Genomic DNA, 27,151 nt, shown 5'->3' on the forward strand with positions numbered 1-27,151 from the left:
CAATTTGTTTTACAACACTCATCCACTTTCTTAAACTGTTAGTGTCTCACTCTCATCAAATTCGCTCATTCTGTAAATGAAAAGTTGCATATTAGCCATAGTGTTACCCTAGACCTGACAATATCATAACAGAGTGCAAAATAGTTCACTTCACTTTGCCCCCTTTCTCAATGCGCCCCAAAATAACGTTATTCTGCGAAAATGTACAGTTAAAATGTATCAACAGTAGTGCGGTCTGTCTGTTAGGATAAGCCCACACATCAGTTTCGCGCCCTTATGTGGTAGGTGTCATTGAAAATAAGTCAGTTAGGTCACTTGTCACTTCGGGTTGCATTTACGAAAAAGCCTAGACCAGCGGCTCATTAGGCTACTAGACGTCAACAAGCTGCTAGCCTAAACAAGTACGTTACCATTAGGCTACACGTTGGAAAGGGGGTAGAGTTGGATATAACGTTAGGCTGCTACTAAAATATTACAGGACAAAATACTGTTAGTCTGTCCGAACTGAACTAAACTGACGCAACAAACAAGGTAAAAAAAAAAATCCAACTGTATTTTTTGCTAGTCATGTAAAATGTAGCTTAGTGTGCTACTTAAGCAATATACGCAGTGAGAGTGGGGCCACGATAGTGCTATATTGATTTTTACGTGCGCAGCTTTTTGATTTATAGTGTTGTCTTACACTTCCTATGTTTCATGGACTGTAACGGTAGGTTATGTGTTTATGTAGTCATTTTAATACAGAATTAACTTTGATGAAATTATAAATCAGACACGTCAACCCCCCAAAGAAAAACTCGTCGGATCTGCACGATTCACACAAGTCCCCCAGACAGCAGTGACTAACCAGAGGTCAGAAGTAAACAACCTAAAAGAGGCTTAAGGTTTCGGGTTTTTTTAGGAGAATGAAGACCCAGGTGGAGACCTTTGTGTTAACTTCGTCACTAACCCACATGCTTGGTTGAATTCCCCCAGTGACCTCCAGTGATATCCTTCCTTCCAGAATCATTTCATCACTGTCTATCTGAGGACACACAAGAGACAGTGGGCCATCTAGAACAGCTAGGGGTGTCATTCCTTGTTACCATAGCAACAGATGAGTCAGCTCTTTGTCAGCCAGCAACATTTCCATTGTATTTTCGAGACGCCGATATACTTACTGTTACTATTTAAGTGTTTACATACACACACGGAGGACATAGAAGAATGCGGACACAAAAATGTTTTAGCCTTTTTTGACGTTTATTACTGTTTTTTGGCTACATTCTCTACAATTCCAGCAGCATTTTAGACAGTCCAACTGTTTCTGAACGGGAGCGGGGGTACAACACAGGGGGGTCTGCAATCTGCCAGAGCATGAAACCAAAAATCATGAGGGGAGGAGAAAAAAAATGAACACAGGCAGACCCCTCACGTTCTCACCAGGAACACCACTGGAACGTTATCCCTTTAAACAAATACATCCACTCAGCAATTTATTGATTCATTCATCCTTTTTCCCGCTCTCCCCACTTCAGCCTTTCGTCCACCCACATACATTGCCTCATTCATCCATCCATTCACTCACTCGTTCACGTATCGGTCATCCAGTCATCTTGTCATTCTTTCATCTGTCCTTCCACATGTTTGTGGGGTGGGGTGTGGTGGCTGGCTGTTTAGGCAGCCTTTGCATTGGTTCCAGTCCTAGCTGCAAGGGGGGTTGGGGTGTGTGTGTGTGTGTGTGTGTGGCAGGGGGTGGCAAAGGCTGCCTAGCAACATGAGCATGAAGAGAGCGTATCCGAGTGTGTGGAAGCTGTGGCGGCACGATTACTGGGGCAGGGTCCGGCCCACCAGCTGTTCAATCAGAACTCGTATCCAAAAACAAAAAAGGAAAATACTACATACACACACATGGACAATACACTGACATACTCTCACCCCACACACACACACTTCAGCGTTTTCCTCTGCATGCTGTGATCTAGTAATTGAAATAATTAAATTGAACATTTTTTTTTTTTTTTTTTTTTTAAACAAACTGTACAGCTTGTACCTGAAGCTTGGACAGCTTCTGAATTCAAATTAAAAGCAACATAAAATAGCAGCAAAACATCAAACCATTTCTGGAAAGAACAATAAAAAAATTCAAGAGAGAGAGAGGAAAAAAATATGGGTGTGTTAGTCCTGCACTGTTTAATTCTGCTGACACACACACTCGTCACTTACACAAAAGAGAGATCCAAATTTCAACAGTCCTGCACCAACACTCACTGTGACACCCTTCCTCACAAACACACACACACATTCATGGAGAGCACAGGCGTGCCATACCCCACATTTGGTTAGGTTGTGTTCTGCAGTGCGCTGCAGTTAGGGATGGCACACTTGCAGGTCTTTCATGCGTACAAAGACACACACACTCACACACCTCGTCAGGGAGCCGCATGCGGTAGTGCCTCTGAATCCCAGCATTAAAGCTTCTCACTGCTGCCACGGCAGCTGTAACCATGGCAATAGCATTCCAGTCGTGCCGACACGTGACCGCCACACCCGCTGACGTGAGGGGCGATCTCCTAAGTCCACCTCAGCATGAGAAACGCTCATTCCTGCTCTCCGCCCCCACGCCACAGCCAGCAACAGAGTGCAACTTGACAAAAACAAAACAAAAACAACAGCGGCCATGGCTGGTCAGGTGACCGCGAGTGGGTGAGAGTGTTATCCTTTCTGAGTTCCTGCCAAGTGGCCAGCTCCCCTCCCCTCCCTCTATCAGACATCAAATCGCATCACATCTCAGGGACAGGGCAGGAGCATGGTTAGACAGATGACGTGTCAGTCAGGTCGATCAGCCAATCCGGTGGTTGCTCAGTAGGAGATGATGCCTGAGGAGGCTGGGCTAGAGGGCGGGGCTTGCAGGTTGCCCGACGAATTGGAGCGCCGCATGTGAGGCAGCAGGTACGAGTCACTGCACAGCTGCTGCACGTCAAAGCGGTCCTCTTTCCTGTAGGCCAGGCAGCGCCGGATAAACGCCTGAGGGCACACACACACACACACAATACAAGGTCATGGTTATGATGCGAACAATAATAAAAAAAAAAATTGGGATGGGAAAATAAGAGCCAACATCTTTCAGGGGTGTGTATTAGGGAACAGGGTAGACTGGGGACCGTTGTAACTCAAGTGTAAGTGTGTGTGTGTGTAAGTGTGTGTGCGTGTGTGTGTGTAACTCACCTTGGCCTCGTTGCTGGCGACGGGTTTGACAGGGAACTGCACCTCAGTGGCTTTGAGGATGGTGTTCTCCTGAAGGATGTCCTGCTGAGACTGGTTGTGTCCAAACGGCTGCACACACAAGGGACGTGTAAATATACGAGCAAGAGATCTCGTTTTCTCAAGGAGGCTACACAGTGTGTGTGTGTGGTGTGTGTGTGTGTGTGTGGCCTTTGTTACCTTGCGGCCGTACAGACACTGGAAGAATATGACTCCCACAGACCAAACGTCTACTTTATTGGAGATCTTTGGAGGTTCTTTTCCCACGACAAAGCACTCTGGAGGCAGGTACCTGTACAATGGAAACACAAGAGTGTCATGAACTACAGGCACATTACATTGGACATCAACTAGAAATAAATGCAAACTTCCAATCAAACTCTCTTTCAAAGAGCAGATTTCCATATTTGTTATGGAATTGTATGGGTTATTATGGATTGTTTATGGATTATTATGACCATTTAAATAAAGCTGTTTGTGAAACATCAGAACAATTGAGCTGATCCACACATCCAGAACACTCTGAGGTGACTTCTACACATGCAGTCTTATGTTTAAAACTCTGATGTGGATTCTACACTTACTGTATTATGTTTAAAACTCTGATGTGGATTCTACACTTACTGTATTATGTTTAAAACTCTGAGGTGGATTCTACACTTACAGTCTTATGTTTCGTGTGCATTCAGGTCTTCTCACTCACCAGTAAGTTCCGGCCCCTTGTGAAGTGAGGTCCATCCCATCCACGCCATAGTTGTCGTCATCCATGATCTTGGACAGGCCAAAGTCTGTGATCTTAATCTCACCACAGGCTGTCCCATCCACCAACAGTATGTTGCCTACCCCCACACACACACACACACACACACACACCTTTAAGTTCAGGTCACACGGTTGCATAGAGTGAAGCATGCCAACACTGCATGGAAACAGCTTTCTCAAAACAATAAAATGCATTAGAACAAGTTCATCAGGCTGGGTGGCAGTGCTAATAATGTTTGCTCCCCTTGACTTAAGGTCAGAGTTCATGTGCATCTGTGCAGGTATGTGTAGGCCATTATGTTCATGCAGGTCATTATGTGCATATGACGTTACAAACCTAGAATTAGATTGAACACACTGCCTCTGTGAGAAACTGGTCTGTGTGTGTGTGTGTGTGTGTGTGTGTACCTGGCTTAAGGTCATAGTGGATGATGGGCGGTTTGATCTCGTTGAGGTACTTGAGCGCGTTGACGATCTGCATGATGATGGAGCGCGCCTCCTTCTCAGACATCAGCTTGTGCTGCTTCAGGTAGAAGTCCAGATCGTTCCCCTCGCAGAACTCAAGAACCGTGCAGAACCTGACCCATTAAAGCCAGACCAATGACCATGAGAAACATGCATGTGTGATTACGTCCATGCGAATATATACACATGAAACTAAAAATGTGCACGTATTTGTTGAGAAGAAAGTGGCTGAAACTCACGTGTCTGTGTCCAAGGAAAAATAGTCATACAATTTGACTATTCTGGGATGGTCCAGTTGCTTGTGGATCCTGTATTCTCGACAGGCATGTCTACAAATGAAGAGAAGTGGGGAGGTGATTAGCACAGGCTGTGAAGAATTACTGACAAAATGGAAGGACTGGAGAGAGAGGGAGGGAGGGAGGGGGAATAGAGAGAGAGAGAGAGAGAGAGAGAGGGAGGATGAATGCATTCCTACTTGTGGTAGTTCTCCTTTTTCTCCTCCCTCCAGTTCTTGTTGAGCTGGTGGATTTTGACTGCAGCGTAGCGCTGCTCAAACAAGTCAAACGCCTTCAAGAGAAACACAGCACATGATCATGAGACATGAGACATGGGAGATACAGAAGAGCTACAAGGAGGTTGGCACAGTGTGAGACCATGAGACAGACAGATACTAAAGAAAGAGACACATATTAGGGATCTAGTCTATGACACTAGTCATTTCTTTCATACTTTTTAATAACTTAGAAGTACCAGGCAGAAAAACCTTGTCTCACCTTGTAAACTTCACTGAAGCCTCCTCGGCCTAGCAAGTGCAGCAGCAGGTAGCGCTCATTCAGAGTGGGATGGTCTTTGAACCTGTCACACACACACACACACACAGTCAAGATATAGCCCATCAAGAGGAAATGTGTGTGTGCCTAGGTAAGGGCATATTTGTCATGTAGGGCCAAAGGGGCTGTGTAGGCTGAGAGAGAAGCAGCCGGTTGCACCAGTCAAGTGTGAGTTTGATCACAAGTTCACATTCAACTGGTGCAACCGGCTGAAGGGCCTGTCCAGAACGCATCCAGACAAATGATTACTCACAGCTTGGTTGATTTAAGAGAGGAAATTATTGGATGTATTGGATTGGTATCCAGTTATCAAAAGCTACTCAAGGTTGCAGTGCTGTTAGTGGGATGGGACATGAAGAGGGGCTATGGGGGCGTCCCTGGCGCGTGTGCACTCACTGAGAGCTGTCTTCATTGTTGATCCTCTTCAGCTCTCGAATGTGGAGGTTCCGCACACGCTCCAGTCGTTCAAGTTCCACCTGGATCTCAGCCTCCTCCTGAGAGCACACAGAGACGGACACACAGACACAGAGACACACACACACACACACAGACAGACAGGACAGACAGACAGACAGACAGACAGACAGACAGACAAGACAGACAGACAAGGGGGAGGAAGGGAGACCAAGAAAGCACAAGAGAGAAATTAAAGTAAGGTTAAGGAAAAACAGGAGTAGGAGAGAGCAGTGAGTGAGATAGACAGAAAAACAGAGAGCAAGAGAGAGAGAGAAAAAGAAAGAAAGAGAGGGAAAAAGAGAGAGGACTGTTAGCATGTTATTCCAGTCAGGAACACAATGTTCCATAAAGCCACTTCTTCTGCCTGGCTGGATTTGTGTTTGACGTTTATGGTCGACTGGACCCCTGTTCTCGTGGGGCCCTAACACAGCCGGCGAGATTAGGATCGAGAACGCGGGGACTACTAGTACTGTGCTGTTGTTTTGTGGTTCCTTAGGGAACACAATCAGAGAAACAATTGCTGGCACATAAAGGGGAGAGAGACGATTCTCTATCAATTTCCATCTGTCGTAATGCTAATAATAAAGGTCCTGACGAATAACAGAGGGTTTATGTGTATGTGATTGTGACCTTGCGGGTGTGTTAGAGTGTGTGTGTGTGTCACTCACCTTCTTGAGATGGCCGAGCCTCAGTTTGAAGATCTCCTCTTGCTCATGATATTCTGCTAGAGTCAGCCTGTTGAACACACACACACACACACACAGAGAAAGATTTGAAATGGGTTGCTAAGTGTGTGTGAGTACGTCTGCTATGAGCTTCTGCAGTCTGGATTAGACATCAGGAGGGACTGTGCTTTTTATGGTATCCATTGTGTTCCATTGTGTGTGTGTGTGTGTGTGTGTGTGTGTGTGTGTGTGTGTGCCCGTCTTTGACACACGTGCGGACACACTCACAGCGTGGGCAGGCTGGGTTTGAGGAAGGGGTCGTTGTCGGCTCCGTTGACTGCTTTGGTTTTCCTCTGCTTGGCCTCGCTGTTGGGGGAGGGGCTCTGGGAGGGGTTGGAGCTGGGAGGCTTGCGCTTGGCCAGCAGCTTCCTCTGCCTCTCAATGTCCTCCCTCTGCTGGTTCACCCACTCCTGCTGCCTACAGCACACACACGCATTTTAGATACCACAACACATACACACACTAACAGACACATTCAAATACTTTAATAATATACCTTTCAACAGGGTTTGTGTGTGTGTTCATTTTCTTACTTGACGAGGTTCTGGAAGGCGTAGCCGTCAGTCCACTGCTCTGTGTAGGAGGCTCCGTGTCTGACGGTGGTGAAGTGGCCCAGACGCAGTCGGTCCTGCATGCTCTTCTCCCGACACGACTGCTTCTCCTGTGTGCTCTGACACACACACACACAACAATCATTGCAGTTGTCATTACCATCTTTAGCTCTGTGGGCATTGCCAACATTGTCATCCTAATCCTTTCAATTAATATTATGGTAATTAATATCAACCTACACACTACCATCATCAACAACTCGTGCTGCCGCAACGCGTCAACGTAATCGTTTACATAAATACAGAAAATGTGTCGACATTGTTTGAAATCAACACATCCTTTTGTTTTTAATTGACTGTACCCTCATTATTTCTACATTTGTCTATTTTTATTTATAACCACTACATAAGCACACATGCATAATGTATGTTTTTTCTGCTCCACTCCAGCATAAGTTAAGGCTACAGTTGGCAGAACGTAGAAGTTAAGAATCATGGAACGGGGATTCAGGAGAACAGAATAGTGTGCTTCTAAATAGAGTCAATTTAGCACACTTCTTACTGCAGCCACAGGGGACCTTATTTCCATGTCATTTGTTTAATTATTTGTTAATTAAATATTTAGCCTGTATTAGAATCTGGGCTTCTAAATTGATTGATGTAGAGTAGGCCGCCATACTGCAAATTTAACGGCTCAAAGAAAACCAAGTTTGCCATATTTGAAAGCACTTCTGGCTCAACAGATCACTAATCTCACTTTGTAGTTCTCCCCTCTGTCCAATGCCTGCCATCACATGCTCATAGATTTGGTTTCACATCCGTCCAGTAGGTGGGACACCTAGGAGCACATCCTCTATGTGTGTGAGGGGCTGAGGGAGTGACCACTTCCAGAGGACTGGTACCTTCTCGATGAGCAGTTTCTTGCTCATGGTGATGCACTTGTTCAGGCGCTCCTTGTACTTTTCCAGGAGCTTCTGCTGCTCGTCTATCTGTCTCCTGAGGTCACAGTTTGCCTGGGGAAAAAAAAAAGAGGAATTTTCCACTCAATCAACAGTTGGATAATTAACTGTTTTTCCTCCATCTCTCTCTCCTCTGATCTCTATTAGCTCCGTTTCTTTACACACACACACACACACACACACACACACACACACACACACACAGTATCATTAACAGCTCACACCTGTCAACAGCTGCGACTCAAGTCATTTGTAGCTAATGGATAGAAGCACAACAGACTTCCAGTTCAAGATGCGCTCTATCCAAACAAAAGCCTAAGCTTGGACCAAATCTTGGTCATCTCTGCCCCCTTGGTCATCTCTGCCCCCTCCCCCCAGCCCCCACCAAATGATCCATAATCTTCCAACATTTGTATAATATGTCATCATATTGATTGTGTATTTGATGTCCATGCTCCTGCTGAACACACCACCAATCCTCCTCCCTCTCTTTCACACACACACACACACACACACACACGTCCTCTTTCCTACCCTGAGCAGATCGTCTATCCTCCCCTCCTTCTTCTCCAGGTCCTGATTCTTGTTGCTCTCAAGAGCTGCCAGCTTCAGCAGAGTCAGGTCAGTCTGGGACAGGCACAGAGGGACAGTGAGTGAGAGACAGAGCACAACTACCTCAGCCATTTATTGGCCTGACTTTTGCACTATTATATTGACTGTCTACTGTATGCACAATTTCAACCCAAATTTTGATGCTCTTATTTCTTCATTGTATGTGCCTTCTTATTTACTTTTTATATCGTTTACTTGAATGTTATGTTTGTCTCCACCGTTGGATAGTGGGAAACGTAATTTCGATCTCTTTGTATGTCTTGACATGTGAAAAAATTGACAATAAAGCAGACTTTGACAACAGAGATCAAGTGGGTGCCTGAACAAACCAGTGATGGACATGGACAGAGGTGGAGAAGACAAATACTTTAAAATGCTAATGAAAATTCACATGACACATGGGCATTTTGTTCAAATGTTTGGAAAGGACAGAGCCATGTGAGTGACTCAGTGAAGAAGCAGGAGGCCTGCTTATTGTGTGAGACAGTGTGTATGAATAAGTGTGTGTGTGTGTGTGTGTGTGTGTGTGTGTGTGTGTGTGTGTGTGTGTGTGTGTGTGTGTGTGTGTGTGTGTGAGTGTGTGAGTGAGTGAGTGAGTGAGTGAGTGAGTGAGAGAGAGAGAGAGAGAGAAAGAAAAGAAAGAAAGAAAGAGAGAAAAAAGAAAGAAAGAGAGAGAGAGAGAGAGAAAGAGAGAGAACCTTGACAGTCTCACCTGCATGCTCCTGCTGCTGAGCTGTTTAGGGTGCATCATGTGGTCCGCAGAGCAAAGGCTGGTTGGGGAGGAGCTATTCTGTCTGATCTGAAGAATAACACACAGATCAAGCTTCATTTTTACCCAAAACATCAAGTGGATTACAGTGGATTTTTAAGATGAACACTGGCCTGGTAAAACTACCAGGAATGACCGATTTATTTCATTTGACTGATAGTTTATTGTTTTTTTTGTTTCACAGTCTAAAAGAACATCTATTTTTGTTTATACGCTTGAGTTAAAAAGTGAAAACTCCACACCACCCAGGAGTGTAAAATCATCACGTAAGTTATGTAAGTGTATTCAGTTTGTTTGTGCTCCCTGTGTATGTGTAACTGATAAAGGGTGTTAATGAATTACTGTATGACACTGCGCACGCGTGCGTGCGTGCATGCGAGAAAGTGGGTCACTCACAATGGAGCCAGGTGCTGAGTGGGAATGTGAGTTCAGAGGGGAGCGGAGTACTGGGGGAAGACCTCTCACCGGACTAGAGCCATTTCCCCCCTGAAACTGAGCATGGGGGAGGGAGAGAGAGAGAAACACAAATACTCAATAAGACACAGATACAAAAACCTATTCATACAGTACAACCAGGCTTGGAATTTCACCATTCTGGGGGCCAAAGTTAACTATACAGTAGTAGGCTATAAAAATGATCAAAGTTGTATTTAGCCTATTCACTGCAGTAGACCTGCATCACTGTATGAAACATTACAAAAACATGAAACATGACATATTACATAGAACTGTAAATCAGCTGATCTAATAATTACAGATATCTAGGCTATATATATATATATATATATATATATATATATATATATATATATATATATATATATATATATATATATATATATATATTTATTTATTTTATATTTGGCCTGCTATGAAATCATGTATTGAACAATTTAAATTTAAGCACAGCTCAGCTTTAAGAAACTCAAATAGCCTAGATGTATGCTTAGCATTTTGTGATCGTTAAGGCTACTTTCACAAACTCTTAGTCAGCTGTCCTCTGACTTACCAATATCTAGGCGATATTTGTAACATTTATTTTGTATTTGGCCCGTTATGAAATCATGTGGAACAATTTAAACACATTGTAAAACTTAAAGCCCAAATTTGGAGACATCCATGCATGTCGAAATTTACTGCAAATTCAAAACTGGATTACTCTGGAACGGCTAACTGTACAGGGGACTGCTTTACACCTTTGTGTTCGGTAAGGTCTGCTGTTTATTCTGATATATGATTTGTCATGTGTTAAAAGACGGGTTCGTGAAGTATTCCACCGAGATGAATGGGTAGGGAGATCATGGACGCAAAACCTTCATGAATGTATGATTAAATTGAATTATATTATTTACTTTTCTCGCGAACCGTTCAACACAGCAATTATCGGCAAACATCGTTTACAAGCTGAGAAAAAGCTCTTTTATGTGATACTTGTGATGTCTGTGTGATGAATAGGCTACTTCACGAGTAGTTCAACTGAAAAGAATGGGTGAATTTGGACGCACTTTCTTTCTTGCGCTGTCACTTTCTCCACTGAGTAAAAGACTAAATTAATTTGAGATTATTTGAAAATAAATTAATTTGAAGATTATTCTGACAGGCCACAGGCTAAATAAAAATCGCTATTAGTATGACGCAAAGCAGAATATTGAAAGAAGGGGGCACCAAGGCCACCGTGGCCTGTAAACCTATGATTATCAAAGGGGCTTCACGGCAAACCCAAGGGGCAACGACGGCCATGGCCGCCGTGAAATTCCTACCCTGAGTACAACACACCCAAGTGAAAACCTAATCCCAAGTAATTTATCAACTAATCAAAACATTGACATGGCTCTAAGCCTTTAATGTTTGTTTTTCCAACTAGTGATAAGCATCATTTTCATTTGAGTCTCTACGTGTATGATCTCATTGCCATGCATTTCAATTCAAACATATCCTACTGGAAATGGCTGTGTGTTGTTACCAAGGGAACACACACACACACACACACACACACACACACACACACAATTCATCAAAGACGCCAAACAACCTCATTCATCACTCTGGACACACTTCACTTACATCAAAATAGTCGCTGATTTTCGGCCCTCCTCTTGCAGACGACTTCCCTAAAAAAGGGAACAAAGACGGACTGTGAGTCACTGAAAAACTGGTGAACATGAGACGGAGAAGGAAAAAAAACAGCTCCCCTGACTCCACTTCCCATGGCCACACGTGTGGAGAGGGTGACCGTGCTCACCTTGGTTGCTCTCTGATTGGTTGTCGGCAGCTTTCCTCTTCCGGCCTCTGGAGGATTCCGAGTGCTTCTTTTCGGGAGTCTACGGAAAACAGAAGAGGAATGTGACGAATGACACAGGAACCAGGGAGAACCAGAACACACAGTGGCCCCTGACGAGCTAAACCAGCCCAGACCAGGTTTCAGCCTCAACAGTGCCAACACCCAAGAGAAATCTTTTCCGACACAAGCCTGCTTTTGAAAGTCTGCAGTCGCTCCAAAAATAGGGTGCTCTGCATGGCATCAACATCACACCCGCACAGTGAAGGGCACAGGTATAACACGATAGGCAGACGCATACACACACACACATATGTGACCAGCTTGTGTGTGTGTGTGTGTGTGTGTGTGTGTGTGGAAAGAATGTCCCGTGCTGAGACAAAACAGAGACTGGACTGAGGACACAAGACCTCTCGGAACACACAACCTGGCATATTAGCCAAAACAAACACACACACACACACACGCACGCACACAGACACGTCCACAGACATACATACACATGCATAAGCCAAGAAAAACACAGATATACCCCACGCTCCAAACTGCACACACACACACACACACACACACACACGCACACGCAGACACACTATCTGCCTGCTATATCTCCTCCAAATGGAACATGATATGGATGTTCTTTCCCACTGAGAGAAATGCCAAGCTGCTTCAGTTCCAGCTGGGCTGAGCTATTGGCCTTTAAAGGGGCTGTGCTGAGCTGCAGCCATTAACAAAGACAAGATGAACTACACTAACTTAATGTCCAACTGTCTGTGATGGCTTCTATTCATCAGATCATCATGTACACACAAGTACGCAGTCACATACACGCATACATACCGAATATGCGGGTGAGCCGCCCCGCTTCATGTCAGAGTTCTAGAGGAGAAAAGATTTGACAGTAAGGTACACTATATAATGTCCATAGCCAGTGTGTTTGCATATTTGTGTGTATTTGCCAGTTTTACCTCTGACTCTTTGTCGCTGGATGAGCCCAAACTGCCAAAGCTGTGATTGGAGCATTCATTGTTAGTCAAGCCCTAAAACAGGAAAACAAAACATGTTAAGAGCGTCACAACAACCGAACACATGATGTGTCTTCTGGCATGCCCTGTGTGTGTGTACTCACACATTAATGACAGAAGGACCAACTGACCGATAGAAAGAGAGATGACTGTTGAGTGTGTGTGTGTGTGTGTGTGTGTGTGTGTGAATGAGAGAAGGACCGACTGACCGATAGAAAGAGATAGAGAGACTGGTGTGTGTGAGTGAGTGTGAGTGTGTGTGCATGTATAATTGAGTGCGTGTCGTACTTTTGCGCCCCCGCTGGCACTGCCTGTGCTGCCCCCTGTGCTGCCTCCTCCTGCCGCTCCCATGAAGCGCGCCTCCAGCAGTTCCTGCCTCCGCGGGTCCAGAGACTGCAGCTCCTCCATCCCACCTGGAAGCACAGACATCACATCAGATCAGCGCACACTAGAGACCCCACATCATCACATCAGACCAGCACACACCACAGACCCCTCATCACCACATCAGACCAGCGCACACCACAGACCCCACATCACCACACCAGACCAGCGCACACCACAGACACCACAACACACCAGCACACACCACAGACCCCACATCAGACCAGCGCACACCACAGACCCCACATCAGACCAGCGCACACTACAGACCAGCACACCACAGACACCACAACAGACCAGCACACACCACAGACCCCAAATCACCACATCAGACCAGCGCACACCACAGACCCCACATCACCACATCAGACCAGCGCACACCACAGACCCCTCATCTGACCAGCGCACACCACAGACACCACAACAGACCAGCACACACCACAGACCCCACATCAGACCAGCGCACACTACAGACCCCACATCAGACCAGCGCACACCACAGACACCACAACAGCCCAGCACACAGCAGACACACAATTCAGACTAGCACAGAGCACACTGCTCTCACACAGTTAAGTTGATATTTTCATTATATTCCATTTCTGTGGTGCTTAGCAGATAAGAGCTGTAGACCTCCTCTGGATGGGACTCCGGTCCACTGCAGGTAACCCTCCAGCTGAAGCTGGTGCCCATTTATAGATGTGTGGACTGAGTTGATGCAGATGAAGTTCCTTGTCCAAGGGCATGCAACACTGGGATTTGAATTGGCAACTTCCCCCGCTCTGCGCTTTACACAACAGTTCTAGATTACTACAGGCCAGCACCAAGCAGACTACATCAGCCCCTCCACATTAGCTGGTACCACATCAGTCATGATCCCAAAACAATACTTCAGATCATATTATGCCATGCCAATTACAGGTGGAAAAACCAGATAGCTCAAATGGTCCAGAGACATTTCCATTTAAGGGGGACAGATCAACACAAATACAGGACTAATACTATAGAAACATGTTGATCATCATCATTGATATGGTCATTTTCTCTCATTAACCCCACAACCTCATCATCATAATTAAATAGCTTTCCGTATTCCACAATGCAATAAGCAATACGAGAAATAGCTTATTGTCCAGTTGTATGGTCCTTAGCACTGGGAAAGACTTTTAAGGCTATTGGCTTGCTGATAACCCCAAAATATCCATGAAGGAGGCTTCAATGACTACTCTCGACCTGTCGTTCCAACATTAAACTTTTTGCGATTGATCGTTGGAACTACCCTTTCTAGGAACACCAAATTCATGAACGACGGTTCTAACTACCAAGATTGCGACAGGTGAGCAAACACACCAAAAAACAAAAACTACCAAGATTGCGACAGGTGAGCAAACACACCAAAAAAAAAACTACCAAGATTGTGACAGGTGAGCCAGAGAAAAAGAGAGAAAAACAAAAAAAGTTAAGCATCAGGAGCAAACTAAATAAGCCTACATCCTGACTAGTCAGGAATACGCCTGGATTCAGGGGAAAATAGGGCGGGGGGAATGTATCTGATTTCGAACAAAGCTTTTTTTCAATAGCCAATCCAGGGAGGGGGCAGACCTTGTGAGTATGCACATGTACTGGGTGTTTCATGAAAATACCGCCGACAGTGGACTAACAACCAAAATGATGGCGTTTAGCTTGCCTTTGTAGCCATCTCTGGCTAGCCGGTCAGCCACAACCGGCCAGGTTTGATGGACAAGGTTTTTGCCAAACCCGTTGGCAATCAGGCTAATAGGTCCTGTCCTTTCCTTAGGCAAACGAGACATAACTTCAGCAGAGATTTAAAGCAAATGTTGTTACAAACTTCAATTTCTTCAAAAATCGACTCTAAACATGTTTCAGTTCTGTTTGTATTGGCAGCCATTTCGCACAGGTTTCAGTAGAAACTTTTCCCCATGAACACAGCTGAAGTGAGATCAGTGGGCGATTCTGAAAGTAGCCATCGCAGGGCTTAAATTTCACTGCGGGATTGCGGGTATTACGCATAATTTGTTCAAGTTCCGCAACTCTAGCCATCATAATGCGATAAAATCCCGCATACACTTTTACAGCCTGTCTGATGACATTAATATAATCATGAAGTGGCGTGAATGCTGTGCTATTGACCGGACGGATCAACTACCGAGTTTAATTAAACATAGCCTCATGCAGACGCAGACACACACACACACACACGGAGAGAGAGAGAGAGAGAGAGAGAGAGAGAGAGAGAGAACAACTTTGCGCTTACGCAAATAGGCTACGCAACCATGGCAAACTCCTTGGTAAGAGCTCCTTGGTAACTATCCTGGTAGCTCAGGTCACGTCAACACTTGATCCCAGAAAGATTGTCTTCGACTTGTTAGGTTTTTGAACATTTATTTTATCTAATGACATAGAAAACATAATTGCATCCACATATCCTTATGCACAATTTTTATTCACTAGCGACTAACCTAAAACCCAGGGCTCCAGACTTTTTGCACTGGTGCGCCTAACTTTGTTTCTTAGGTGCACCAGCACAAAAGTTAGGTGAACCCAATTTTTCAACCACATCGCATTTAACACCGCAGCAGGTTCACTTTTTTTCCTTAATTATTGTCCTATATAGGTTGTCCTATGACTTATGATTTACAATTCTACAAGAAAAGTAACTTAATGAAGTGTTGGTGCTTTAAGTGCTTCACTGAGCTGAAATTTAAACTTTATTTAATTCATCTCAAGATGAATTAAATAAAAATAACAGTGAGTAAATGAACAGTGCACGTCTTTTAAGGGCTTCAAACTGCCCATCTCATGGCTCAATGTCTTACATACTATCCTTCATGATCATAAGGCCTTGACTAAACCAGCTCGCCATGCTAGCATCTTCCATAGAAATGTATTTGAGCACAATTTAAAAAGAAGATGTTCCAAGTAGCCTTGGGGATTTTTATGTGATTTTGCAATGATGATTGCAATAATCATTTGACAGCCCCACGATGCAATTTACTTTTTAATTTTAGTATTTTTAAATTTTCAATAAGAACATCACTATGCAGTAACGAAATGGTAGGCCTATTATTATAGGCTATTGCAATGACTTGCCATGCTCAATCTAAATGTGTCCATTCAATTCATGTACACAATGACCACAGTTATACATGCAGGGAATATTCGGCTTTTAAATGTAGCAGCGATATTAGGTTTGCCAAATACCGGATTAAATTGATTGATGCCATCAGAATGAGTTTACACAACTCACGCGCAAAAAGCGAATATTGCTGTTGAAAACCGGTTACTCCCCTGCATGTAACTGCGGTCAATGACGACTCCTTTCGGGCGATATCTGTATCTCTGTCGCTCGGGAAGGCCTTGTATGCATTGTTTCGCAATTTTAAGACGTCTCTTCATCTGCAATGACTCCTATAAATTTGGCTGAAAGTGGCATTCCTGCACGCCGGGTTTACGCTCAAACTATTTTTCTGGTGAATAATTATTTCGGACTGAACTTGGTGAAGGGAAGTTTCACTAGGCCTATCGAGGCAGCGATAAACTTGATCATCATCTCGGGCTCGTCTGATCGGTTTGCTGCTGCCAGCCACCCGAAAAGGCAGTGGGGAGAGGGACATTTATCTCGCCTATGTGACCACACTGTAATGCAACTACATCCACTCTGTTTATCTGACGGTCTCTGACCTCTCTCTCTCTGCTCTCTCTCTGCAGCACGCGCATTTTCAAATTTACACACAGGCACTGGGCCACGGCCAATCAGAGGGGAGGTCCCGCCCTTTACTATCTGTGATTTGTTTAAACCACAATATAGGCCAAATATGTGTCTGTTATTGAACCAAAGGTAGAGTTTCAATGCGGACACTTTTTCCTCTCTCGAATAGCTGGTCGCACCAGTGCGACCTCCGATTTTTTTTAGTCGCACTTTTGAAAATTTAGGTCGCATATGCGACCAAATTGGTCGCACTCTGGAGCCCTGCTAAAACCGTCAGGCTGAAGGGAGGCTAATTACTCTCACGTATTTCTTAAAGTGACAGGCACTCAATTACACCTACTCATCACCCATAGATATATATACTGACAGTATATCTATGCTCATCACCAATGTGCACTCAATTAGACCTACACACCACATTAAAGATATGCCTAAGTGTTATAGTTTAAACGTCAATATGAAGCATTCAAATTACTAAATATGTTTAGCTACTAGAAATTACCAGTAAAATGCTACACATTAAAAAATACATTATTAACTAAATACACTCTATATGAATTTAAAAATATATTAAATAGAAACATATCACATAAGCCATCATTTTCAGTGTGTGTTTGTGTGTGTGTGGAGAGAGTCAAGCAGAATCTAGGATGTCCACTGTTGTGAATGATCCCATGACAGTATATATTACTGATGACGTCAGGGTGGTGGGAGCACCAAAATCAAACACATTTTTAAAAAAGTATCGAAGAAGTATCGAAATCGCAATTCTTGACTTCGTATCAGAATCGAACCCCCCCTCCCCCCCAAATTGTGTAAATCCCCTACATGAATAACCTAAGGGGGGGAATTCCCCCCTATTTTGAAAAATGAAATTTTAAGCCCTGCATCGTCCGGTTGTGAGGGTTTTTGCCCAGATATTCGTTCAGCATGATGCAAGCTTCTGGGTACCCAGATTACATCCTGACATTAGCAGACACTCCAATGTATAAAAAAATAACCTGTATTGTGCTCCGACACATAGCATAGACCACTAGTAATTACCCCCCCACCTGTGGCTAAACAGTTAAGCCAGACTCATGCCGTCAAGACTCAGGGATTACAACACAGACACAAGCTACTCCTGCAAACACACACAGGTTGAGAGTGCAATCAACACCAGCTGGAGGATTTGTACACTGATGAAACGACTTGTCAACTCAATGGCTGTCAGTTAGGCCGAATAGACTCTAAAGAGGTGGATCTTAACAGGCATATAAAAGAGCCTGGGAAAAAAAGCCTGAGACTGTTAAAATCACAATCACGAGGGCAACAGATGCAGTGCAGCTTCCTGCCAGCTTCATCCACTGGCTGTGTACGTGTGTGAGTTTGTGTGTATTAGTGTTGTTATGACTTTGATGCCGTTACCAAATCAAGAATTTCCATTTAAATACTATTTCATTTGGGGGCCCCCACCACCTTTACGCCATTGTGTGGTCATTTCCACCAATGACTCTGCTCGACCCTCCACACACATACACACGGAAAATGATGGCTTATGTCATATGTAATGTAGTAATATCATATCATATGGTGTGGGAGTGGAGAAAAGACACATAGGCTACTAGGCTACATAGGCTACTAGAAGCATGATCTGCTTAGACTGACATGAAATATGTATCTTACTGCAAAACAACAGTCATTCTTGTAAGTATCAATACTTATAAAATTAGGTATTGTGACGTTTTTAATTTCAGGGTACTGCAATACTTTTGTAGTATCGGTGCACCATGCAACACTAGAGTGTATGCGTGCGTGGTTGCAAACATGCACTGCTAAGAAAGCCATAGCCAGTGTGAGAGACTGGAGAAATAAATCAGAGCTGAACAGCTACCCAAATTAGGCAGCCATTTTGACGGTCTGTGTCTGCACCGAGTCAAGCCACACAGGCAATCCCTAAACCATTCCAAGACACCATTTAGGCGAGGGATATTCATTAAATCCTCGTTAATGCTGAACCAAGCACCTCTAAAGGGATAGTAAAAGATAGCATCATTTCAAGGCAGCCCACCACTTCATTACGTCCTTGGCCAAGCAGGACACACAAACAACCCAGGCGAGCCTATAGGCTACATCATGTGGCTATTTAAAGAGCAAATACCACAGTGTATGCAACTTTGCGGGTACTTTGGAGCAAGGACTACTGTGTGTGTGGTGGGGGACTACATTCCAATATGTAGCTCCGTGTTTCTTCACTTACAGCTTGTGAGTGTGTGTGGTTTGGAGAGCATGGGAGAGTGTGTTAGAGAGGCACGGACACATAAAGCCACTGTTGCTCCAAGTTACTCACTCATCCTCACTACTCTGAATTGGACAACACTGGTCTTTTACCCTCTCTGAAGCTTGGGTGAAATCACTCACACACACACACACACACACACACACACACACACACACACACACACACACACACACACACACACACACACACAGACAGCTGTAGGTTCAGAACCATTCACTACTGTAATCTGGCAAAGACATCTCGATAACTTAATCAAATAGATTTCCCATTCTCACACAAGGTGAAACCCAGGTGTCTAGTGGTCATTTAATGATAAGGTCCAATGTGAGAATGAAGTCAACCCAGTAACGTTAAATCGGCAATTAAATCAGCGTTAGATTTAAACATACTCTTGAACGCATCTTTAAAATGACAGCTTTAGAGCACAACGTTTACATCACAGCATAAGGGACAGGGTTGAAGGGATGGTCTGTTCACAAGCACACAAGCAACTGCCACTGGTTAAGAGATAGCTGGTAACGACTAAAGATAGACAGCAAAGATTGAACATCACAGCAACGGCAGTAATAGCTAGCATAGTTCATAGCCAAGATAACACATGTTCACTCTCACGTGCTTAGAGACGCAAACCTGTTAATGCCTTTGTGTGACAACAGAGAACATTTGTTACTTTGCAACTGCGGGGAAGTGTGTGGGAACGCAAAAACAGTTATCCGACCAAGGTTGGGGTTCATGTGAGAAACAGGCTAGAGTTTAGCAAAAAGTAAAGTAAAGGGAGGGCCATTTTGCACATTTAGCAACACATAGCCAAGTGTTTCTCTGACGGCGATGCTACTGCTGCTTCTACACCACGGGCCCAATATTTATGCATGTGTGGAGAGATACAGGTACACTGACACATATGTCATTCCTTGATGATTTCCCAGACAGTGGGTCATGGGAGTTCCTCAGAGTGTGGGAGGGTAGGTAGCCCATGGTTCATGGTTCAGTTTTTTTTTTTTTTACATATAAAGCTGAACAGATCAACAGTACAATATGAAACAGATCAAATGTCAGAAAAAATCAGCACATCATAACTTCCAAAGCAACCAAACCGAGTAAGTTTCAGAGACTGCGTGTGCAACTTTCTATCGCTAAACTAGTTCCATCTATTTCTAGTTTCAACCTGGATACCGATCACCAAAGAGTGACAAAAAGACCAGATTGTAAAGATGACAAAACACATTTTATATTGTTTTACCAGTGTATGTAAAACAGAGGAACCAAGCCAAGGTGCCATTTAAGCCTCATTGTGTCATCTAGTGGAAAGTACAAAGTGAATAACATTTCCACATGCTGCTTGATGAGTTTGCAATTTGTTCTCCCATCAGCAAGCAGTAACGAATCACAAGCAAGAACACTTCAACAATCGCCTCATAGTGGGAAAAATGAAGACTCCTTCCGAGTCAAGCTACAGATCAGATCAGCAAAGGGTGCTCAGGAACTGAACTACAGCTGCACAATTAGCAGATTTTTAATCAAAATCGCTATTTGAACTAATGTAATTACGTATCGCAAAGGCTTCAATTAGTTGTGCAGTTCACAACTCTGTCTCAATGGTTAATCTTGTCTCATCTATGATTTCAATATTCAAGTCATCCTCCTTGTGTGACAGACAGTGAAGCTCACCTAACAGGAGTAATGTACTTCTCATACATTTGGCATGCTCACCAAGCTTCACTTTCACTTAAGCTTCACTTTCAAAACTTAAACTTCACTTTAAAAATTATATTAAAATATCTGTCAGAAAACTGCAATAAGATATTTTCCCCATATCGTGCAGACCTACTCTCAACGCCAAAAGAGCAAATACCAGGCTACTTCACATTTTGAGAGACAGGCCAATAGACAAATTATTATTCACTAGAGATCAAATCTGTACATTAGAGTGAATTTGTGGTCATCAACTTGGGGTTTTTGCCAGAAATGTTTGGAGATTTGTTTGTCACCACCTACTGTGAACATTATGTATCCGATCCGAGGACAGAGAGAGTTAAAACAATCAGTAAGCGCAGTAGCCCTGCCTGTAGGAGTATTGCAACTAATGCTACTACTAAAACTACATGTACTTTTTTTACCCAAAATAAGCACACAAAATGATCAGATGCAACACTGGATAACCAAATAATCGCCTATACATGATGAACTTTACACCTGCCAGAAAGTATTGGATTTTACAACTTACCCCAGGATTGGTCTCTGTATGGGACAGATGTGACCAAACTAAAGCCGCTGATAGATATCCTCTGCATACTACTCTTGTGTGAGCGTTTGCACACAACTACAATGTCAAGGCCTCTACGCAGCAGTGCTGGCGCCGTTTAAACTTTGTATGACCTGAAGCCTGAAGTGTGAAATCTGTTTGGGGCTGGAAGTATGTTTACTACAAAAGCTGGAAAAAAACTGACTTTAAACCCCAGGGGGAGGGGTTATGGTGATACAAGCAGCGGAAACTTTTCCACTGCCCCACTCTCAACCTGTTGAACAATTAAGTATCCTTCAAGTTTGTAAGGATCAGAGGACAACTTGCTTGTAGGCCCCAAGGACACAGCTTACAATCACATCTGGGCCAACATGCCAACCATTCTAATGAAGTTTTCCCTCTCACAACATCAACACTCAGCTAGGAGTAAAAATACAAATTATTGTCACACATCAAATCACTTATGAGACTGTTCGTTACAGACGAAAAAATTAAAATTCAGGTTAATATCCCGTTTGCCAGATGACACGGCCACACTACACACAGAGGAGTTATACCACAAGTCCGGTCTGTTAAGGTCCAAGTGACGTACATTTCATCATCTCATCCTTTTGATGTCCATGTACCCTCCAGCTATGTGTACCCTCCAACTATGTGTAATGTCCACAGTTGCCTGTGTTCACCTCTGCAAATATAACCTAAAGCCCAAGTGTAAGTGTGTGTACATATCCGTTTGTTAAACTTCCAAAAACATTTGAGCGCATGCCTCAGCCTACAGCACAGCAGACTGACATCATTAAGTTACCATCATACAGGAGGTGTCACACCAAATCTGGCAACTCAAAAGAAGACAGAAACTCTACCCCAAGATGGAGGAGGACAGGAACGTGTGAAGGTCACAAGGGCAGTGGAGAGGCTCAACAGGGCACATAGGCGCGCACACACAAACACATACACACACACACACTCACCAACCCTCACACAAACACACACATACACCTATTTGCATCAAGACTGACAGTGTATCTGCAAAATGGATGGTTTTCCTGCTGCCTAGCAGAGACGACCATTTGAAAGAGATAACAGAAGAGCTGGTAATCGCAAACACCCACAGAACAAGCAGTCCACTGACAGATACAAAACAACCAACACCTACAACTGCCGCATGGAGGGGGGGCATGAGATAGGGAAGGAGATCGAGAGAGACAGAGACAGAGACAGAGACAGAGAGAGAGAGAGAGAGAGAGAGAGAGAGAGAGAGAGAGAGAGAGAGAGAGAGAGAGAGAGAGAGAGATATCCAGGCATCCCCCTAAGCACACACTTCCTCATCAGCCATCTCCTGCCATCATCAGCTGGCAGACTGCAAAGCCTTGTGGGATAGCCAGGGTGAGGAAATGGCAGCTGGTCCTGGCTAAGGTTGCATCAGGACAGCGCAGCACAAGGTAGCAATTCACTTTCACCCAAGAGAAGATGTACTGACATACTGAGTGTACATTCTAACTACAACTATTACTACTACCATATACATTCTACTATTACAGTCATCATGATTACTGTAGCACAGGTGTCTCCAACATTGTTTCTCAGAGAGCTAATTTGACCAAATGAAAGTGGCCAAGACCTCTGTCTTTATATAAATAGTAGCATATATTGACATAGATCCCCAAAATCCACCCAAAATACTTCAATAAGCTTATTATGCATGTTCAGCTTGTTTACCTTCTCTGCTTACACTGCTACATCTGATGTTACATATTTACCGACTGCCAAATTGTACGGCAGATGAGACACACTCACAAGTCACAACTGAGTTTTCCATGTCACAAAAATAGTATATTTTCGCCTTTTATTGGCCTGATTATTTTCAGTGATCATGGTCAAATCTGGTGTAGGCTCGTCAGCCAGCTAACAACATCAACTACATCTAATGTTAGCCTACAGTATACCATCATTGACTACACAAACTACTAGGCTAATAGAGCAGAGTAAATTTGTCTTGACGGTGAACTGGGGGGGCGGAATGACTATGGATTTGACTGGATAGATATTTAAACGGGTTTATTGGGTGACTTATAACATTGATACTACATTTTATTTTAACCTTTTGGCGAGCAACTCAGAAACAGGTGAGGAGCTACTGGTAGCTCAAAAGCTAGGCTACCTGTTAAGAGACCCCTGTGTAACAGCATGAGTTTATATGGAGGAACTGCATTATATCTCCCTATCAGCACCATCAGCAGCAGCTGAATCTGAAGTGAAATGGAATTCCCATACTTTGAATTTCTTCATCTGGAATTCAAAAGGTTATTAATTTCCTCTTTCTCACCCTCTCTCTCATACTCTCATACACACACACACACACCCACATCAGTGGAATTGTGCATCAATTAGTCTAGAATATTCTGTCAGTTGCCAAGTCACAGCCCCTGCACAGACAGGTGGGTCAACCCTTAGATAGGGAGAGATGGCATTTAGGATGCATGCTGCTGCTGCTGCTGTTTTGACTGTGTATGTGTGTGTGTGTTGGAAGTCCTCCACCTGTTCCAGACACGTACAGGCAGAGAGACAGCGCTGTAACATTTATCTGCTGATACAGGATTTCGTGTGTGAGCCCTTGCACTTTATCCACATACGTCAGACCATACACACTCTGCACAAATTAACACAGCTACAAACTATATTCTATCTTCTAAATCATGCATGAAAGCAAACCAAATGAACAACTGGCATGGTGGAATTTCGTACAAAGAGCTTGTTCAGCTAGTAGACATTGTGCTGACTTGCCTTTGTTTTACAGATCTTGAAATGTACTTGCACCATTCCCCAACTATGATGACTCACTCAATTCTTAGACATCAGGGCAAGGTGCCAGCCCAACACTTATCTTGGAATGTCAGGCTGAAGTTTGCTGTGGCAATACCTATAGAACACAATCACATTCAAAGACAACTACAGAAACAGAAATTTTTTCATTTAACTCTAAAATGGTTTAGTCCACAATGACCAGAGGCAAAGTCTTCTGTACAGCATTTGGAAGCTATGTTAGAAAGGGGGTGGTTGCATTGTCTGTCAGGACTTTCTTTGTCTTCACTAGTATGAACACAAGAAAGAAACTGCACTAAACTGAGGTTCTTAAGTAACTTTATTTAGCCCGTGGCCTAAATTAATCAGGTGAAATCGTCAGTCAGTTGTGGAAGTGGTCAAAAACAAATGACTGGCCATCACCTGCAGGTGTAAATCACATGGTTGACAACTGCCAGAGAATCCGCAAAATATCACGTTAACATGTACGGTGTCCTGCCATCATGCGAAGCAATGATGACGGAAGTTGAAAACTACGCTTCCATTATAACATTTCCTACTAACGTTATCAACAATGTCGAAAATCTGTGTCCACGAACTTGCTGTAGACACCACAACTGTACAACTGTTCTCTGAAGTATCAGACGGCACGACCAAACGTATCAATTTCCGTTCTGCCCTTTCTGAGGATATTGCTACACCGCTCAATAACATCCAACTAAATACAAGAGAGAGCATGAGTACGTTTCACCAATCTTTGCATTTAAGACCTTTAATTAATAAAATACCACTACAACACTAAGTGGGAGATCACAAACAGGTTCTGGCTAGGTTGCTAACGTTAGCACACCGATAACCAAATCTCGGACCAAGTTAATCTTATTGACGGGTGTCACGATTTCATTAGTATTCAACAAAACGAGACCAACAACATACATTTATGACAATTTAAATGTCATATATACACTACATAGACAATATAATTTGTAATCCGCACTGGGATTTTTGATGGGGAGGTCATCGTGTTAGCGAAACTAGCTAAACGTTAGATGGTGCCTTTCTATGCTGACCACCAATCACTTGGCCCGTGACAAGGCTAGCTGGATATTATTCCTTATTTATACGAAAATAGGATCATATCACACCGAACACTGAACATTTTTTTAAAAATCAGACTTCAAAGTCTGTTGTGTCGTTGCCATACCTTCTCTGGCCTTCACCGGTGCAGAGATATTTTGTTGAGAAACCAAGCCCGGTGCTTGAGATGAGAACTGGGACCAAGATGGCGGTCCCTCCAAACTTCCACTGCTGCCGCTGCTACTTTGGACACTCATCAAGCCACTTTCCACATCGGGAAAGAAGGCTCACACAGGCGACGACGACACGGAATTGCATTAAAATCCCCAGCTCTGTCATCGTCCAACCACACAGTCTAACTCTGACTTTTCCTTTCTTTCTGTATTTATTTAAATTTTTACATGTTTATCATGATCTCTCCCTACCTCTGCAGTGCGTCTTCAAGTGGCCCATAAGCGTGTATGAAGTAACCTTTACAACTGGCGTCACTGCTCGCATTGCTGCTGCAAACACTATCGCGAGGTCCGCGCACCTAGCACAACTGCCACCGAGGAGATGAGAAAACAAAGGAGGTGGCCACCCAAAAATGCTAGAAAACGCTTACTCACAGAGCAACGCCATATTTGAGCACTGTTTAAAAATCCTATTTTAAAATGACCATTTTCTATTTATTCCCCAACTGCCCTGGTGTGTGTCGCCGCGTTTTAATGGATGAATCTAGGCTGAACCAGTTCAGCACAGTTTGGACAGGGTTTCTTTATTTCTTGATTAAAAAAAAATCAATTTTGACAACTTTTCACCTCAGAGTAGCCTATTTAATATGCATTGACCTGATTAATCCTACTGAATGGTAGGCTAAATGACCAAAGATGTTTTTATTGTATTTGCATACAATGGCCATTTATTATCTCTCACTGACACTTGCATGTCGATTTAGCCTTCCCATAATTCCCACACTGATGACCAGTGATGTAATTAATTAACCCCTGGTCTGACTATTGCTGGCTTCGCAATGTTTGTCACGTGGCCTTTAGCCTACAGAATTAGCTGGCATTTTTGCCAATAGTCTCAAAGTGTAAGCAATGCAAACAAAAGCAGTGTGTGTGTGTGTGTGTGTATGGACATGGGTGATTCCAAGACTAGGCTATAGCAAATTTCTTACACCAGGATGCACTTCCATATAAGACCCCTGTTTTTCCATGCCGCTCCCACAGCTGGCCATTGGAGGCTCATGACATGACTGGCTCATGACTGCCATAGCTCTCCCATTTAAAAAAAAGGCAGCCAGCCTGATTCTCCCTCAGTATGAGCTTATCTATTCAGCGCAGCTGGGTCCTCTGCTGTGGCCATTGTCTCCGCCAAAGCAAGCTTCCACAACACAACAAAGTAGGCTACTATTCCCACAAAGTGTTAATGAGAATGAAATCAGGTAGGGGACCAATTAATACATAAGCAATTATAGCCTCTTGAGTTGAGTTGAGAAATACGTCACCACATGACTGTCAGTTCAGCAGAAGGACAACATTCAAAAAGTTGTGGTATTGTCTGTTAATGACATTCTAGTCCTCTGTGTCTGTCAGTCTGTCTGTCTGTCTGCTGGATTATCCGTCCCTATCTGTCTCTCATTCTTTTCTCTGTGCTATATAGTTCACACACTGGTTCAATACACCCTCTTTGTTTGCAAAATTACTATAGCTGCTGCATTTAACTCTTTCAGTTCTGGCCTCTCTCTTCTGGTAAATGCAGTTGAAAGGTCATGTAGCCTCTGAATGGATTTTGCTGAACAGCAGAAATTCCAGAGCAACATGCCTGTCTATTTGATTGGAAAAGTACTAGGCCCTCCCACAAAGCCAGCAAGATGTTCATACAACAAACAGCTCACACTATCGTATATTTTCTATTCTACTAAAATTGTCCACTTATTCTGCATCATGCATGGATTAATTATTAATATGCTATG

The 27,151-nt window shown here is 43.6% G+C and overlaps 1 protein-coding gene across 2 annotated transcripts; it reads right to left on the reverse strand.

Annotated features, from left to right (window-relative positions):
- Positions 1-1,221: 1,221 nt before the first annotated feature.
- On the reverse strand, positions 1,222-25,724 carry tlk1b (tousled-like kinase 1b). 2 transcript variants are annotated; one of them, XM_048235151.1, is made up of 23 exons: positions 25,319-25,402; positions 24,097-24,232; positions 12,964-13,088; positions 12,619-12,690; positions 12,491-12,529; positions 11,615-11,693; positions 11,437-11,483; positions 9,769-9,864; positions 9,316-9,402; positions 8,526-8,618; positions 7,935-8,045; positions 7,015-7,151; positions 6,710-6,898; positions 6,425-6,491; positions 5,697-5,794; positions 5,244-5,325; positions 4,946-5,037; positions 4,710-4,799; positions 4,414-4,583; positions 3,947-4,082; positions 3,424-3,535; positions 3,208-3,315; positions 1,222-3,006 (listed from the first exon to the last, which is right to left on the reverse strand). In XM_048235151.1, the coding sequence occupies exons 3-23, from the start codon at positions 13,081-13,083 to the stop codon at positions 2,842-2,844; spliced, it is 2,190 nt and encodes a 729-aa protein (XP_048091108.1). In that variant the 5' UTR covers positions 13,084-13,088; positions 24,097-24,232; positions 25,319-25,402; the 3' UTR covers positions 1,222-2,841. The 2 variants fall into 2 exon arrangements, with proteins under 2 accessions (XP_048091108.1, XP_048091107.1); XM_048235150.1 differs by lacking the exon at positions 24,097-24,232 and having other exon boundaries at positions 25,319-25,724.
- Positions 25,725-27,151: the final 1,427 nt, after the last annotated feature.

The sequence above is a fragment of the Alosa alosa genome, chromosome 23 (genome assembly GCF_017589495.1).
Source record: "Alosa alosa isolate M-15738 ecotype Scorff River chromosome 23, AALO_Geno_1.1, whole genome shotgun sequence".
Taxonomy (NCBI): Eukaryota; Metazoa; Chordata; class Actinopteri; order Clupeiformes; family Clupeidae; genus Alosa; species Alosa alosa.